Source organism: Desmodus rotundus, chromosome 1 (genome assembly GCF_022682495.2).
Source record: "Desmodus rotundus isolate HL8 chromosome 1, HLdesRot8A.1, whole genome shotgun sequence".
Taxonomy (NCBI): domain Eukaryota; kingdom Metazoa; phylum Chordata; class Mammalia; order Chiroptera; family Phyllostomidae; genus Desmodus; species Desmodus rotundus.
Genome location: NC_071387.1, coordinates 148,288,623 through 148,305,217, shown reverse-complemented (window position 1 = coordinate 148,305,217; position 16,595 = coordinate 148,288,623). Strand labels below are relative to the sequence as shown.

The 16,595-nt window shown below is 35.3% G+C and overlaps 1 protein-coding gene across 1 annotated transcript in view; it reads left to right on the top strand.

The window, feature by feature from the left end:
* TICAM2 (TIR domain containing adaptor molecule 2) overlaps window positions 1-16,595 on the top strand; it is a 55,587-nt gene that overhangs the window by 4,090 nt on the left and 34,902 nt on the right. The window contains exons 2-3 of the mRNA XM_024563301.4: window positions 2,801-3,046; window positions 6,414-6,541. Of these exons, the coding sequence (XP_024419069.2) occupies window positions 2,801-3,046; window positions 6,414-6,541 (374 nt within the window). The remainder of the gene's footprint in view (window positions 1-2,800; window positions 3,047-6,413; window positions 6,542-16,595) is intronic.

Sequence of the window (16,595 nt, the reverse complement as noted above, 5' to 3'; positions counted from 1 at the left end):
AACGGAATTTCCAAAAGGAAATGGGATTATCAAAAGGTTTTAGGCAAATGGGAGGTGGAGAAGGATAGGGAGGTTGCCCCCACCTCCAGGACACGTGTGGGGATAGGTGCTACTGGCAAATAGCAGATAGAGACCAGAGATGCTGCTAAACATGCTAGAATGCACAGGACAACAGAGTCCTCTAGGCCCTTTGTTCTAGGGCCTAGAATAAAGAATTACCCACCCGGAAATGATCTAATCAAGGTTGAGAAACACTTGATTAGAGGGATGAGAGACTGGGTTGTGGGAAGAATTTTTAGGAAGTTGTGGCAATAGTCCTGTCTGGATTGTGGATTAGGAATGGAAAAAATGTGATGAATTTGAAAAAGGCAGTAACATCAAGAGAGTTCTGTGATTTAACTGGACAGGTAGGGACACTTAATTTGGGATGATTCCAGGTTTCTGCGTGACCAGACAGGTTGTAAAGGGGTACTTTTATCTGAAGAATGAGATTAGTTCTTTTAAAGTTTGTTGCAATAAATGTGGCGTGAAGGTCAGTTCTGGTCCTATTCAGTTTGTGTGATGTATATATATCATTATTCAAAGTACAACAGTCAATATGAATAATTGGGTATATAAAAATGATGTCATTATTTTCACCTGGAAGAAAAGTTGTTGACTTTGGGGGGGGAAGAGTAAATGCCCAGTTGATAAGATACTTCTTATGTGAAAACATTATATCTGTATATTAACTTTACATAGTTTTACAGTTTCCTAAGTACATAATTACATTTAATTTTCAAAATGATCTTGTAACAGTTTATTCATCATATCTTAATGACAAAAGGTCACATAAGTAACCAGTTCTTCTTTGAAGTCTGAAGTTTGATCTCTGAGTTCTGCAGATCTAGAATGGCAATATTATGCTAACCAAAAGTGTTCAGGCTTGAAAATACAGGCTTGTGCCACCCAGTCTCATGTTGGTTGGGAACCCATGCATCCTGTGTTCCTTCTGTCTTCTCTTTCTCCCCACTCAATTCTTTCTCATATACGGAAGCCTTTCTTCTCTTTAATCCTTTCTTCTTTTTCTCTCTTATTATGATTGTCCAATTACTTCAGTGTGGGGGGACTCCGCCCACAGCCCCCGCCACCATGGATGAGAGTAAGTCTACCAAGACGTGATCTCCTTGGGGAGGAAATGTGGCAGATCTCTCAAAAGAGAAGGGCCAAGAGCCTTTTCCTTAATGGGCTTTTACTGGGTTCAATTTGCACAGGAATACAGGTAAAGCTCCTCAGTCATTGTCAGGCAGTAAGGATCAAACAATAGATAACATTCAAAGAACTATGAGAGCTTATTCTGAGTCAGGGTCGGATAGCTAAACAAACTCATTTCATGCTTGGACCCTTATCAGAAAATGGAGGACATTCTTAGCAAAGCAGGTTTCACAGGATTGTATGCATTCTTTCTCAGTCCTGATGGCCCTGGGGAACCACCCATTCCTGCCCAGGGCTGCACCGCCCTCTGTCATTGTTTCAGGCTTAAATCAGGCAGGGGAAGTAAGGCAGCCGAGAGATTAGGAGACTTCTTGCAGACAGAATGAGGACTCAAGCTATGCTAAAGCCAAGGGGTGAGGGTCCATCACCCCCTTTTTCTATAGCCCCCCACTCCTTCGCTGAGACTGTGCCTGTCTTAGGTCATCCCTCCCTTGAGGAATCTTACCCATCATTGGCTAACCAGTCATCCACCCAGGGCCAAGCAGGGTGAAGTAAAAGGGGGCAGAGGCGGTGCCCCTGCCAGGGAGATAAACTTTGTCTCCTTAGTGGCTTATGGTCCCAAGGTCTCTCACTCAGCCTTAACCATGGGGCGTTACAGCTTCTGACACCAGGCAGGGCGGTTCCCAACAGACACTTCTAGAAAAGTCTCCCCCTCCTCTCTGTGGACAACCCAGGCTGCCCAAATTGTAACTGATTAAGCATAGGCCTTTGAAAATAGCTCCAGCATCCTCTTCAGAAACATTTCATCTACCCCCCCAGCTTTCCCTTCAGTGTGCTTGCCCTTAGCTACAATCTTTCCAGATAAAAGATTTTTTTGTGTTGTGTTGTTTTGTTTTTGCTTTGTGTTTCTCTTCGAAACAAGTTTATAAATGATGATAATATTCTTACAACAGCCTAGAAGTCCATTCAATGTATGATGTAGTTTAAAAAAGAATATATATGAAATTCTATATAACTGACCTGTAAAAGAATGTAAACAATCTGTTTGTGATTTGGTAGTAAAATTAGTTTGAGTTCTATGATGGACATGTGCCTGGGGTGTTATGCTGAAGACTGACCTACTTTACTACTTCACTGTGCGTGTGTGTGCCTCGATGATACTCTTGGGAAACTAGGTGAGAAAATTTGGGGAAGTAAAACATTACATGGCACTGAGCTTAAGGGTTAAAAGTATGATTTTGGAGTTCAAGTTTTATCTTAACTCAGTTTCTCAGTTTGTCAGATGGAAGGGTGGAAAAAACCCCTCTGGTAGGATCATGTGGGACAATTAAACGATGTAAGAGATCTGTGTTAACTAGCACAGTTGTCTGTCTAGTTAGCTAGTTCCCTCTCTCCTATTTGGAAATATGTTCAGTTTTCATAAATCTTTAGTTGAACTGAAATCTGCCTCCCAAATTCCATCCACTGGTAGAAATCAAAAAATGTAAAATTATCTGTGATAATAAAGGTCTTAGCCTATAACCTTATTGCCATTTTAACAAGAATTCTGGGTATTTCTAAAACTTGTTAATTGCAGTAATCTCCTCTTTTCTCTGTCTTTTTGTAGGTGATTACTGGTGGTCACTATGATGTAGACTGTCGATTAGAAGATCCCGACGGTAACGTGTTGTACAAGGAGATGAAGAAACAGTATGACAGTTTTACCTTCACAGCCTCCAAAAATGGGACATACAAATTTTGCTTCAGCAATGAATTTTCTACTTTCACACATAAAACCGTATATTTTGATTTTCAAGTTGGAGAAGACCCACCTTTGTTTCCTAGTGAGAACCGAGTCAGCGCCCTTACCCAGGTAAATAAAAAGTAGGCAATATAAGGTTGGTGTGTGTAAAGGGAGAAAACACATAGTTTTCTAACACAAGTTTATATGTATTAGCTTGTTGATAAACACAGAATTTTGACTTTACCACAATCATTAAGACTTATCTTAATTCTTACAATAGGTTAGACATTTCACAGAGAAATTCAGGCTTTTCAGTGAAGACCAGTGGTAAAGGATTGCATGAATTTTTAAGTATTAAAAACAAGCTTTAAAATAGGAAGATCATTTAGGTAGAATCATCAATGGCAAAGGAAATTTAGGAAGTCCAAACAGTGCTCCAGCATTCTGAAATAGTTTCTGTAATTCACAGGGGAATGTAACTAACATGACTTCACAGATTGGTATAAGTAGAAGCAAAATGATACCTTAATATATATATAAAGATTACACAGATGGTTTTATACTAACATTTGTGCTATTCAAGCTGCTGTTAAAATAACTTTTGCTGTAACTTAAGGTAAAATCCTAAAAGATTATTAAGTCATCTAACAAAAATAGTTAAGGAAGCAAAATTGGGTTTTATTTTGAAGAATAATGTAGTGAGAGAAAGATAGTAAAGGAGATTTAAAGTCAGTGAGCAGATACTGCTCAGGTGATGAGAGGGCTATTTTAGTTCTAGTTCAGGTACAGTATGAGCTTAGATCATATCTGAAACATACTCAATTCGGTATTCAAAGGAGTTATTTAATACCTGCTTGTTAAAACCTTAAATTGGTACAGTAGTTCATTGTTCCCAAAGTCAGTGATAATAGAGGCCGTTTTTAAGAATGTATAAGAGCCCTAATTCATAAACTTACTGTAGGCTTTAATAAGATGTATTCAAATATTGTTATTTCCAGAATGTTCTTTTTATTTTAGCATCCTGTGTGATTGGCACTTTGCTTTATAAAAAGATTTTTCTTTCGGGCCGTGGTTTATAAACTTAATCTTCATGAATTTGTATGACAAAGTTGGTTGCTCTCAAAAACCTAAGTAGATAAATATACAAAATGACTAGTCATAAACCAATTAGTATCACTTAATCTCCTTTATATCACATTAAAAAAAATCTTTTCTTAGTTTTATTTTTCTAGTTTCAAAAAGCAAGTAAGTCTCTTCTACGATAGAGATACTTATAAAGCAGCTTCAGCTGTTCATACTTTGAAATTGAAAAACATTATCAGCTAATAAATGCAGAATAAATAATAGAGTTTTATTAAATCACCGTTTTTTAACCACTGATAAAACGATGGATCTAGAGTAAGCAGTAATCACCAGTCACTGCTGAAACCATCAGGTGAAGGGCAGATGGGAAGCCTTCTGATAGGTAGTTAAGACTGATTATCACCTAAATCTAATGTTTCTCACAAATGGAGAGATAACTAGATATTATGTGTCTTCTGATAACAGGCAGTAATGAAATATACAACATTGCTTCCCACTAAGAACATTACACCTGAATCCCATCAAGGCTCTAGCTCCAACTACCAGTTTATAAGAAACACGGAGGATAGAGGAACACTATAGGAATACAATTAGCAAAATTTGTGAAGTGGAAAATGCTGCAAGATTGATGCCCCAATTTCTTCAATAAATAGAGAGAGAGGAAGGGAAAGAAGAAGGAAGAGAACCTAAAGATTAAAGAAGATCCAAAAGACATAGCAACCAAATCATTGTGTTGATCTTGTTTGGATTCGGATTTGTGAACAACTTTTGAGGCATTTGGGGAAATTTGAATAGCAACTTTATATTCAATATAAACTAAAAGAATTATTTTTAATTATGTGTTATAATGCTGTTGGGGTTCCAGTTTTTTAAACTATTATCTTTCAAAAATAAATATAAAGTATGAAAGTATAGCTGAAATGATAAAATATCTGGGATTTCCTCCAAAATAGTTGGAGAGGGAAGGAGAATTGTTGGAGAATATAGATGGAACAAGATTAGCCATGTGTTAATAATTATGGAGGTTCTTTGTTCTGTTCTCTATACTTTTGAAGATGTATGAACATTTCCATTCTAAAGGTACAAAGAAAAAAAGGGAAACAACACCGTCTGAAAAATTAAATTGAATCTGTGCAGTTAGTCCTTTGATTTCTGTATTTTCTCTAATCCAGCTGTTCTTAATGCATACCCCATGGTCAGGCTTCAAGGAAACCTTAAACATTCTGAATTTGTGTCAAATCCTTGTTATCATGCATATTTTCCAGGACAAGAATCCTTAGGCCACGTATTTTGAGAATCCATAGAAAGCAAAGAAATACTGCAAGCACCTCTAGCCTCTTACCACAAATTAGAAATTACTCATTTTAGCACTCATTTAGAAAGATTCGTTTTGCTAATCTTTCCTTCCTAGGGGCCTGACTGAAAAAAAAGAACAACAAAAATGTTTGAGTATTCTAATAGGTAAATTCAATCTGTAGATCCCATAATTTTACACTTTTTTAAAAGCACCTTTAATGGAATATTTTTACAATGATTTCTTTTTGCATAATTTGGTAAAACTTCATTGACTGTTTGAATTATTTTCTAATGTTTACATTTCTTAATTGAAATTAAGACATTGTTTTTTAAATTCTTAATATGTGGTTTGTGATATAAAATAAGTATATAATAAAGCATGTATTTCATCACGAGGATTAAGTTTTGAGCAACAGAAAAATGTTAAGCTCTGACTTATTAAAAAAATTAGACATTTAACTCTTCTCAAGTCAGATGGTATAATTAATATATTAAAAGTGAGGTGTCATCAGATGAAGGCTCACAAACTGATTACACAGTGAAACTGAAACTTGGATCCCATTGAGAACATATGTATTGGGTTAGTTCACTGACAGGAGGGAAAAGACTTATTTAGCAAATTGGTAAATGTAAAAAAAAAGATATTCCACCTCTGACATATTATTTTCAGATTCAACTATTTTTATGCCATACTTGGAATTTTATTTGGAATTGGATATTCTCATTGGTCAGATTTACTGCTCTGCCCAATCTCTTCCTCCTAATTCTTCCTCTTTGGGGAATCTGGGTTTGTAATTTTATAGCCACAAACCTTACCTTGTAAGTATTTCTGCTACTGTGAGCCTGGTGTTCCATCCTTACAGATGCCACAGCTATGACATTTAGTCTGTGGCAATCAGCTGCTTTATGGGATCTCTGACCTTACCAGTTGTACTGGTGGGAATGAGTAAAGGGAGTAAGGGTTGCATTGGACCAGGGCATAAATGTGTGAATGAATGAAAGCCAATTTAGTAGAATATTAATGAAATAAAGAATTAAGATCCAATGAAAATATGACTGTGCTAGATGAATTGTACAGAAAGTATTAAACATACTAACTGGAAGTATTTCTCTTTAGATGGAATCTGCCTGTGTTTCCATTCATGAAGCTCTGAAGTCTGTCATTGACTATCAGACTCATTTCCGTTTGAGAGAAGCTCAAGGCCGAAGCCGAGCAGAAGATCTGAACACGAGAGTGGCCTATTGGTCAATAGGAGAAGCCCTCATTCTCCTCGTGGTTAGCATAGGGCAGGTATTTCTTCTGAAAAGCTTTTTCTCAGATAAAAGAACCACCACCACTCGAGTTGGATCATAACTACGTTGTGAGAATTGATGCACCATTGCCACTGTAATATTGCTGTCCTCTAATTAATTTTAGATACTGAAGAACTTAATATTGGCAACATTTTAAAAACCTTACTCATATACTTATTTGGGGGGATGTATGATGAATATCCCCAAACTGTGGAAAGGACACCTTTTTTTATTTGTAAAGGTATAAAAACTTTGGAACTTATTTTGGGCTATTCATGTTAAATATTCAACACCAATGATCTGTGCTTTTCTTGGTTGTTTATATCTACTCTTTGCACACTAAACTTTGGTATTTTGATTCCTTTTTGCCATTTAAAAATACTTTTCTTATAGGTAGTGGATATTTTTAAAACCTTCAATTTAATATCTGTGTTGTGGAGGAAGAAAATTGCCTTTTAATTGTTTATAGTAAATAAGGTTTTGATTTTCAGAAAACCAAATGTAGCCCAAGCCCTATTCTGCACTGTTTAATTTTTATGGGGGGAAAAGTCTACCACAGAAATGTTTGTTAATACTGATATAATTTTAAATTGATACATCATGATATAACTTATTTTTCACTAGCTTGGAAAATGTCAGGTTTTTCTTTGGGGGGTTTTTGATTTATAACCAGATGTTATTTTTTTTTTCATAAATACGTTCTTACCACACAGAAAATAGTGTGTTTCAGTAACATCATGGAATTTAAACAGGCCTTAAGAATCAGACTGTCATACCAGATAGAATAAATACAACATAATTTAAGATCCTTCAATGTCTATTAGTGTAGGGGCAAATGAAATTAAGAAAAAGTTTAGTGAGTTGCCTGCACCCATTACATTTTCAGTGCTTTTACAAAGAAAAAAGGTGATCTGTTTCATTTAAATATTAAATTGGCTGGTTCTTGCCCTTATGTGGCTTTAATGTTTCTGAGTCATTCCCAGCTTAAATTGACAGTTATAATATTAGTATCTTAAAAGTGCCATACATTTAATCCCAATAGGTGTGATGCACTGAGAAGTTAGTTTTTTTGGATTTTTTTCTTTTCTTTTCTATTCTCTTCTTTCTCTTTTGTCTTGCACATTTAATTTGTATAATCTCTGGTTAGAATCTCTAAAATGATTAAAAAATTTAGAACACTGTTTTTTATTTGATAATCTTCATTGATTGTACTGCATTTAATGAATATTAAATGGCTCATATTCTGTACACTACATGGTTTAGAATGTGTTTGTATTTTATAACTTGTATAGATTGAGCTGACTGAAATAAGATTTTTGTTTTAAGTATTCTAACGTAGAACCCAAGATACTGCACAGTTGTATGGGTGTTTAAAGCTTTTCTGCTCTTTAAAAAAAATGCAACTGCTTTTTGTCATGCGTCCCTCCCTCACCCAAAGGTGATAAGTTCTGAACAAGACTTACGTTGTAGAGACTTTGATATGTGGTACCATAGAGTACTGATTAGGTAGCAGTTCTAGTCACCACTGCTGACTAAAAGTTCACTCAATTTTTAGCTGTCTTAGAATGCATATGTACACTACTGCATGTAAGAGCAAAAGAAATTAAAGTTGTCATGCTGGCTGATTTCAAATGCTGCAGTGTAGCAAAGGATAAACATGTTTTCAACTTAATCTCTTTAATTCTAAAATTTTTGAAGACCAAATATCCTTAATAACAGATTAAGAACTGAAGTTTAAAATTTTGCAGCTTTATCTGTTTGGATTCTTATATTGGAGTTGCCCTGCAGCTTTATATGTCCCTCTGTATTTAGGTTTGAACATTTTCAGCACTAATGTTAATGTGGTTCATAAGCACGGATGTATGTCGAATGTCCTTTCTGGTTACCTGTCTGCTCTGTTATGTTCAGATACTTAAACCATAATTAAGCAGAGTCAGGTACCATCAGTGTGCTCAGTTTGGCATAGATAATGCAGTTATTTCATCTGTGCCTATCAAAACTTCTTAATATTAGACTATTTCTACAAATAACTTTTGATGAAACTATTGAAATATATTAAAATGTTTGAAATCACCACTGTTACCTGTTGTACAAAATAGTACAGGCTTAGTCTAGTCTGTATGTAACTGGTTAACGTTTGATGGCTGTCTATACTCAACTGGGTGTGTATATGCATAAATGAAAAAATATATATCTATACAGACATAAATGTTAAGTAAACTTTTTTCTTCCTCCTAATATAAAAGTTGTAGCTCATCTTTTTTCTTTAATTCTTTTGTAACTTGATGTGACAGTTTGAATTTCCCAAATATTTATATTTGGACATATGCTCAGAATATATATTTAAACATCATTAGCTGTATGTATTTTTAAAGTAAATAATGGAAAGGGACTTGATATATAAGTTTATACTAAAATTTCAACTGTGAAGATATAAGATTACTTTGCTAATAATCTAAAGCCTTTTTTCTAAAAAGAAACAAATGATGTGTGGCTCGTAACTTTCTGGCTTGATGCTAATCAACTTTGAAAGTACAATGGACTGAAAAGCAATTTTATTCTTTGAAAGATTTCATTTAAATCTCTGTACTATCCATATTTGCTTCAGTTTATAAGTGTGTAACATTGATAGTTAAATAGGACGGAGCAGATCCTATGACTGTTGTTTTCAAAAATTAAATTAATATATACATAAATCAGAGGGTTTTTTCATTTATTTTTGAAAAAACAAATTTCTCTAAACAGATGATGGTTCTGTAGGATTCCCTCAATCACTTCTTGTAGAATAAAAAAATCTTTCAACAAGCTGACTTGTTTTTGTCAGGATTTAAATTTTTTTAAAGGTCCTTATGAACTTGGAGCTTAGAGTATATTTTTGTAGCAAGAGTGATTATTTATTTGGTTTTTCATTGAAACATCTTAGGGACTAGCCAAGAAAAAAAATTAAAGAAGAGAAATACAGTTATCCCCCACTTTTCAAAAGTTCATATATGCCACTTTGCTTTTACAAAAGATCTATATTACATGTACCTGTTTTCACTAACTGGAAGAATCCCAGAGGATTTCCCTTGTACGAGAAATGGTGAAAAGTGAAAACGGCATCAGCATTTGTCTTGCAGGGAGCCATCGTAGAGGCAGCGCGCACCCTGAGCAGCGTGGTGGCACTGCTTCTGTTCTATGTTAGTATTACTTTAGGTTGTATGTGTTATTTGGTAGATTATTTTATGGGTCTGGGAACACTTCAAGTTTTTCCCATATAAGTGATAATTTCTTCTTTGCTTTACCTCATTTCTGCTTAGGAGAGTTTTCATAGGAACATTCTACCTTCAGATAGAAGGGGAAATTTGTACCACTCTAAACTGCCTCATTTTTAACATGTTTTGCATTTCTTATTGAAAGTTTGGGTGGAAGCAATTAAGCCTTCAGTTCTCTGAGAAGCTCTTAGTTTTTAAGTAAATTAAGCTTGGGTTGTATAATGCCAGTGTGCCTCAGTTTTTTTTTCTTTCCCTTTATTAATGCAGTCGTAGGGGACATTCTGGTTTCTGGGTACAATTCTACAAAAATAAATAACAGTTATTTTAGGTTAACATTTTTTGAATGCTTACCCTGTGCCAGGTGCTGTGCTAAATAGTTTACTTGTATTGATACATACCATCTTTGCAATAATCCTATGAGCTAAGGAATTCCTGTTGTGCAGGCGAGAGAACACGGAAGCATAGAGAGGTTAGGAAACCTGCCCATATCACAGTAGTAGGCAGAATCTGAATACAAACCATTGCATCTGGCTCCAGAGCCCTCCTTCTCAACCACCAGGCAGTATTGCCTTACAAACACCAGTTAAAGGATAGATCTCTGAAGGTTTAACTGTCTTGATTTCAGTGTAGCTCAATATTGGTTCAGAGCTTCAGTGTCAAGTTCAAATCATGGTTTTATGATAGTCTGCTAGAAGTTTCAAAAATGAACAAGATAGTTTGACCTCTAGGAACATAACTGAGTTTGGGGAGGCCAGACTATAACTATATAAGCAAGTAGTGCTAAGTAATATAGCAGAATGGCCTTGAAGGGGCCATTCAGGGGCCACCGTAGCTGCTAAGACATTTATAGGGTGCTATAGGAGGAAGAAATCACAGGGTCCAGCATAAGTAAGGCTTGCTTGAGTGTGGTTGGTAGGGTATATGAATGTCTTGTGTGAGATGGACAGCCATTTGAACATTTCACCTAACATGTCATGCTGTGTTTGGGTGTCTTTGTGATGTTATACAATTACACGCTTATGATTTTGTAATAAAAAAGGGGCATTATTTGTGCTGGACCCTGTATATAGGTTGGAAGACTTATCCCAAAAAGTATAACTCTTGGTTACCTACAGGGGAGGTCCATGGTTGTCTAGCTAGGCCAACAACTGAGTGGAGGAAACTAATTTAGGGATGTGGACTGTTAGCCAGTGCCCATTGCTACAGGTTAGAAAAACATGTTCTTTACCTTTGTTAATAAAGGTGATGATCTCTTGTCCATCTCAGTTGTTCCCAAATTCTGGAGGAAATACAGAATGTTATCCCTAAACTATCTAATGTTTTATTTTTCACTCTATTTTTTCCATTTTATCTATAAGATATCATTAGAAATGACCACATTCCTTCCTGAGATTGAGAAGTAACACTGGTCTGGCATAATCTGTTTTTAGTGTTGGTATTTGCTAGTGATTACTCCTACCTTAAAAAGAATTTGAGAAATAAAGGTTCTAAGAGTAAATCCACCCATCATCCCATTGTCCATTTTGATGTTTTTCAGTTATTTTTATAGATATATGTATATGTTTTTTAAAAATTGGTATTATCTATAATAAATTTTGAAACTTGAAAATTGTGATATCTGCCATAATACAGAAGAGGGTATTAAACGTGTACAGGTTAAAGAGAAGTAAAATTCCAAAGCACACACGCTGATATAACTCAGTTTAGGAAATTCAACATTGCTAGCACCACGACAAAATGTTCCTATGTGTCTTCCTGATCACACGCCTGAACTTCTCCACAGAGATAACCAATGTTCTGCTTGTAATGAAAATAATTTTCTTACTCTTTAAAAATATTTTTACCAGTTATGTATAATAAATCTTCTCAAACTACTCTTTAAAATAATTTCCGAAGATCACAGATACTTTTAGAAATACAAAATCACGTGCCTGAAAATTTTGGCAATAGCAAACTCTCACTGGCTGTGCTTATCTCTGAGTCAGCCTGTAACAGTTCAGTACGCTCGATTGACCACACTTTGAATAATAGTACTGATAGCTACATTCCTGAAAACTTTTTTATAAATCAGGCAGAAAGTAAACTTTAATAAGTAAAATTTAGTGAGTACTAAATCCTACTTAATAAATAGAACATTGCGTGTATTATACTGTGCCTTGTTTTGCTAAGTCATCCGTGTTGGTGCACATGGCTGTAGTGTGTTTTGTCACTGTCCATCGTATGAGTGTACCATACACAGTTACGTGTTTTCTACTTAATGGCATTTGGACTGTTTCATGGTTTTTTGCTGTTATGAACAAACCCACTATGAACATTTTTGTATATGTGTCCTATTGCGCATGTGTATGATATGTTGAGAATACATCTAGGAGTGGAATTATTTGCTTATAGAATGTGTGTATTTTCATCTTTTCTAGGTGGTGTCTAACTTCCTTAAAGCAGTTGTATCAGTTAGTGCTTTCACCAGCATTGTTGGGAGTCAGACTTGAAAACTTTTGAAAATCTGGGTATTTCTGTTATTTTTATAGATGTATGTACATTTGTTAAAGAATATACTGCGTCATTGTTTAATCTGCATTTCCTTGAGATTAATTATTTTTTCTCATGGGTTTACCATTTTGACTTTTTTTCTTATAAAGTCCCTGTTGAAATTATTTACCCATTTTTAAAAATAGCGTTGTTTGTCATTTTTCTTCTATTAATAGGATTCCTTCATGTATTCAGGAGACGAATCCTTTGGTCATAACTATTTCAAATATCTTCTCAGTTTGCTTTTACTTTTCTGTTCCTAGTGAAATGCATCACTCTTTTTCTGTATTGGTGTTTCTATATCTTGTTTAAGAGATATTTCTCTATCCTAAGGTCATGAGTATTTTCTATGCTATGTTCTAAAATTGTATAATTTTGTCTTCCACTTGAATTGAGTTTTGTACAAGATAATGTAGGTAAGGAGGTTTCTTTTTTTTAATTTCTTGACAGCTCATCTATATTGATTTATAATGCCAGTTTGGTCATCTAATAAGTGCCCATACTTACACAAGTCTCTATTTCTGGGCTTTCTGATCTATTCCATTGATCAGTTAGTCCTCACACCAGTAACATACTATATTAATGACTAAACCTTTTTAAAGTCTTTTTTGTTTTTTAAGTGGATTTCAGAGACAGAGAAATATCGATTTGTTCCACTTATTTATGCAATCATTGGTTTATTCTTGGACGTACCCTGACTGGGGATGGAACCTGCAACCTTGGAGTATCAGGATGATGCTCCAACCAACTGAGATACCTGGCCAGGGCTTAACTTCTTGTTATTTGGGAAAACAGGTCTTTATACCTTGTTTTTCAAGGTTTTGGCTATCTGGTTTTTTGCATTTTTGTACAAAGTTTAGCATTAACACAATTATCAATAAAACAAAATAAGTCCTTTAGGCTTTTGATTGGAATTGTACTTAATTTGTGAATAATTTCCTCTTTATAATAGTGCATTTTCTAGTGAATGAACATATCCTTCCATTGTTAAGGTTTTCTTAGATGAAGTTTTGTAATTTTCTTCACAGAAGTACATATTTATGTATTTTGTTAAATTAATCTCATTTTCTTTTTTAAAATATTTTTGATGCTATTGGAAAAGGTACCTTTAAATTTTTTATTGTTTTGCTGTTGCTGGCATATGGATATACAATTTTTAATTTGATTTTTCTATTCATTTCTGACAATTCATCTGTAGATTCTTTTGGACTTTGTGTATACAATTGTATCATCTACAAGTCAGGACAAATTTGTCTTTCTGTTCCCCAGTACCTTCTGTTCCTTTTTTTTTTCCTTGTCTAATTACATTTGCAGGGATCTTCATTCAGTAGGATGTTGAATAGAAGTCATAATAGGCTTTTTTTTGTTTTGTTGCTGTTCTCTGAGAATGCCTTCAAGGTATCCTATAAGCAATTTATGGTATTTTTGTTAAATTTAGAAATTTCCCTGCTATTCTGAGTTTGCTAAGGTTTGTTTTTATAATCATTAAGTTGAATGTTATCGGAAGTGTTTCTGTACTTATTGAGAAAAATCATTTTTTCCACCTTTATTCTCTTAATGTGGTCAGTTACATGGAAACCCACTTTCTTTTCTTGAGGTAAAACCAACCTGGCCATGATGTGATTTGTTTGTTTTAATAGCTGGATTTGGTTTAAGATTCTTGCTTAATATCAACATTGTATAGCCTTAAAAAACGAGTTGGAGAGTGACTTGCTTTCCCCATTACCCGGAAGAGCTTCTGTAAGATTTGTATTACTTCTATCTTGAACTAGGAGGAAAGGAGAAATCTTTGGTGAAGTGTGTTTGGGGTCTGGCATCTTTGTAGGATACTGATTCAATTTTATTAATAAGAGTATTTCATGTAATATTGGTAATTTGAATATTCCTAAAAATGTGTTTATTTCATCTACATTTTCAAATATATAAGCACAATGTTATTCCTATTCTCTTATCTTTTTAACAGGTCAGATCTGTAATTATGTTCCCCTTTTCATTTCTGGTACCATTATTTGTATGTTCTTTTCTACTTCACCAGTCTTAATCAGAGGTTTATCACATTTATTGTTTTTTTCAAAGAGCAAATATCTTGGTCATTTTCTTATATATTTGTTGTCTGTGTCATTGATTTCAGCTTTCTCGTGATTTCTATTTTTCTAGGTTGAGTTTAATGTCATACTCCTATATTCTTGGGTATTTAGCTCAAATTTTCAACTTTCTAATATATATTTAAATTTAATATGTATTTAGAACTATACCTTTCTGTCTAAATGTGTTTCTGTCTAAATCCTACTTTAGCTCTATGTTAATTTTCTATGCTATGTAACAAATTACAACAAATTTTCAGTTTCAAACAGCATACTTTTATTATCTCACAATACCTATGGGTCCAGAGTCTGGCCAAGCCTTAGCTGGGTTCTGTGCTCAGGTTCTCACAAGGCTATGATCAAGTAGTCACTTAGACTGTGTTCCCATCTGGAGCTTGGTGTCCTCTTCTTAACTCCTCAGGTTTTTCATGAAATTCATTTCCTTGAAGCTGTAGAACTGAGGCCCTCAGCCACTCAAGGCTTCCCCTCCACTTCAGCAGTTCACATCAGTACTGCTTGCTTCTTCCAGGCCATCAGGAGACAGGATCTGCGGTGTTGAGTCTCTTTCTTTTAGGAAAGGCCAGACAGGATTTTCTGATTGGGGCAGCTACCCAAAATAATCACCCTTCAGAGTCAACTGAATAGGGACCTTAATTACATCTCCAAAATCTTTGTACCTTTGCCGTATTCTGTTGGTGACAAGCAAGTTATAAGGTCTGCCCACATGAAGGTATAGATATGGGGATGGGGAAGGATTTCAGGGGCCATCTTAGAATTCTGCCTACCTACTACAAGCTCCATTCTACAAGACTTGATACCTATCATTTGCAAATATATTTTCCCATATGGTTGGTTCCCTTTACATTTTACTGCTGTTTTCTTTAGCTGTGGAGAAGCTTTTTATTTTGATGAGGTCCCATTTGTTTATTCTTTCCTTTATGTCCCTTGCTCTAGGAGACATATCAGCGAAAATATTGCTGTGTGGAATACCTGAGATTTTCCTGCCTATGTTCTCCTCTAGGACTTTTATGGTGTCATGACTTATATTTAAGTCTTTTGTCCACCTTGAATTTATTTTTGTGTATGGTGTAAGTTGGTGGTCAAGTTTCATTTTTTTTGCATGTAGCTGTCCAGATCTCCCAACATCATCTGTTGAAGAGGCTATTTTTACTCCATTTTATGCTTCTGCCCCTTTTGTCAAATATCAATTGACCATAGATACCTGGGTTTATTTCTGGGCTCTCTGTTCTGTTCCATTGGCCAAGGGTTTGATTTCCAAAATATAAGTAACTCACATGACTCCACTCTAGGAAGACAAACAACCCAATTAAAAAAAGGGCAAAGGACCTGAACATACACTATTCTAAGGAGGACACACAGAGGGCCCAGAGAAATATGAAAGGATGCTCAGCATCACTAGCCATCAGAGAGATGCAAATCAAAACCACAATGAGAAACCACTTCACACCTGTCAGAATGGCCATCATAAACAAATCAACAAAGTGCTGGTGAGGCTGTGGAGAAAAGGGAACCCTAGTGCACTGTTGGTGGGAATGTAGACTTGGTGCAGCCACTGTGGGAAACAGTATGGCATTTCCTCAAAACACTTAAAATGGAACTGGATTTTGACCCAGCAATACCTCTGGAATTATACCCTAAGAATCTTGAAACATCAATTCAAAAGAACCTATGCACCCCAATATTCATAGCAGCACAATTTAAAATATCCAAGTGCTGGAAGCAACCTAAATGCCCACCCATAAACAAGTGGATCCCAAAACTACATTTACACAGTGAAATACTACATAGCAGAAAGGAAGAAGGAGCTCCTACCCTTTGCGACAGCTTGGATGGATCTGGAGAGCATTATGCTAAGTGAAATAAGCCAAGCAGTGAAAGACAAGTACCATATGATCGCACCTGTACGTGAAACCTAACCAACAAAACAAGTTAAATATAACCAGACATTGAAATAAAGAGCAAACTGACAGTAACCAGAGGGGAGGTGGGTGAGGGGTAATGGGGGAAAATAGGGGAAGAGCCATCAAAGGTCATATAATGTATATGATGTATAAAGGACCCATGGACAAAGCCAAAGGGGGTTGTAGGTTCAAGGATAGGAGGGGTGGGAGGTTGTGG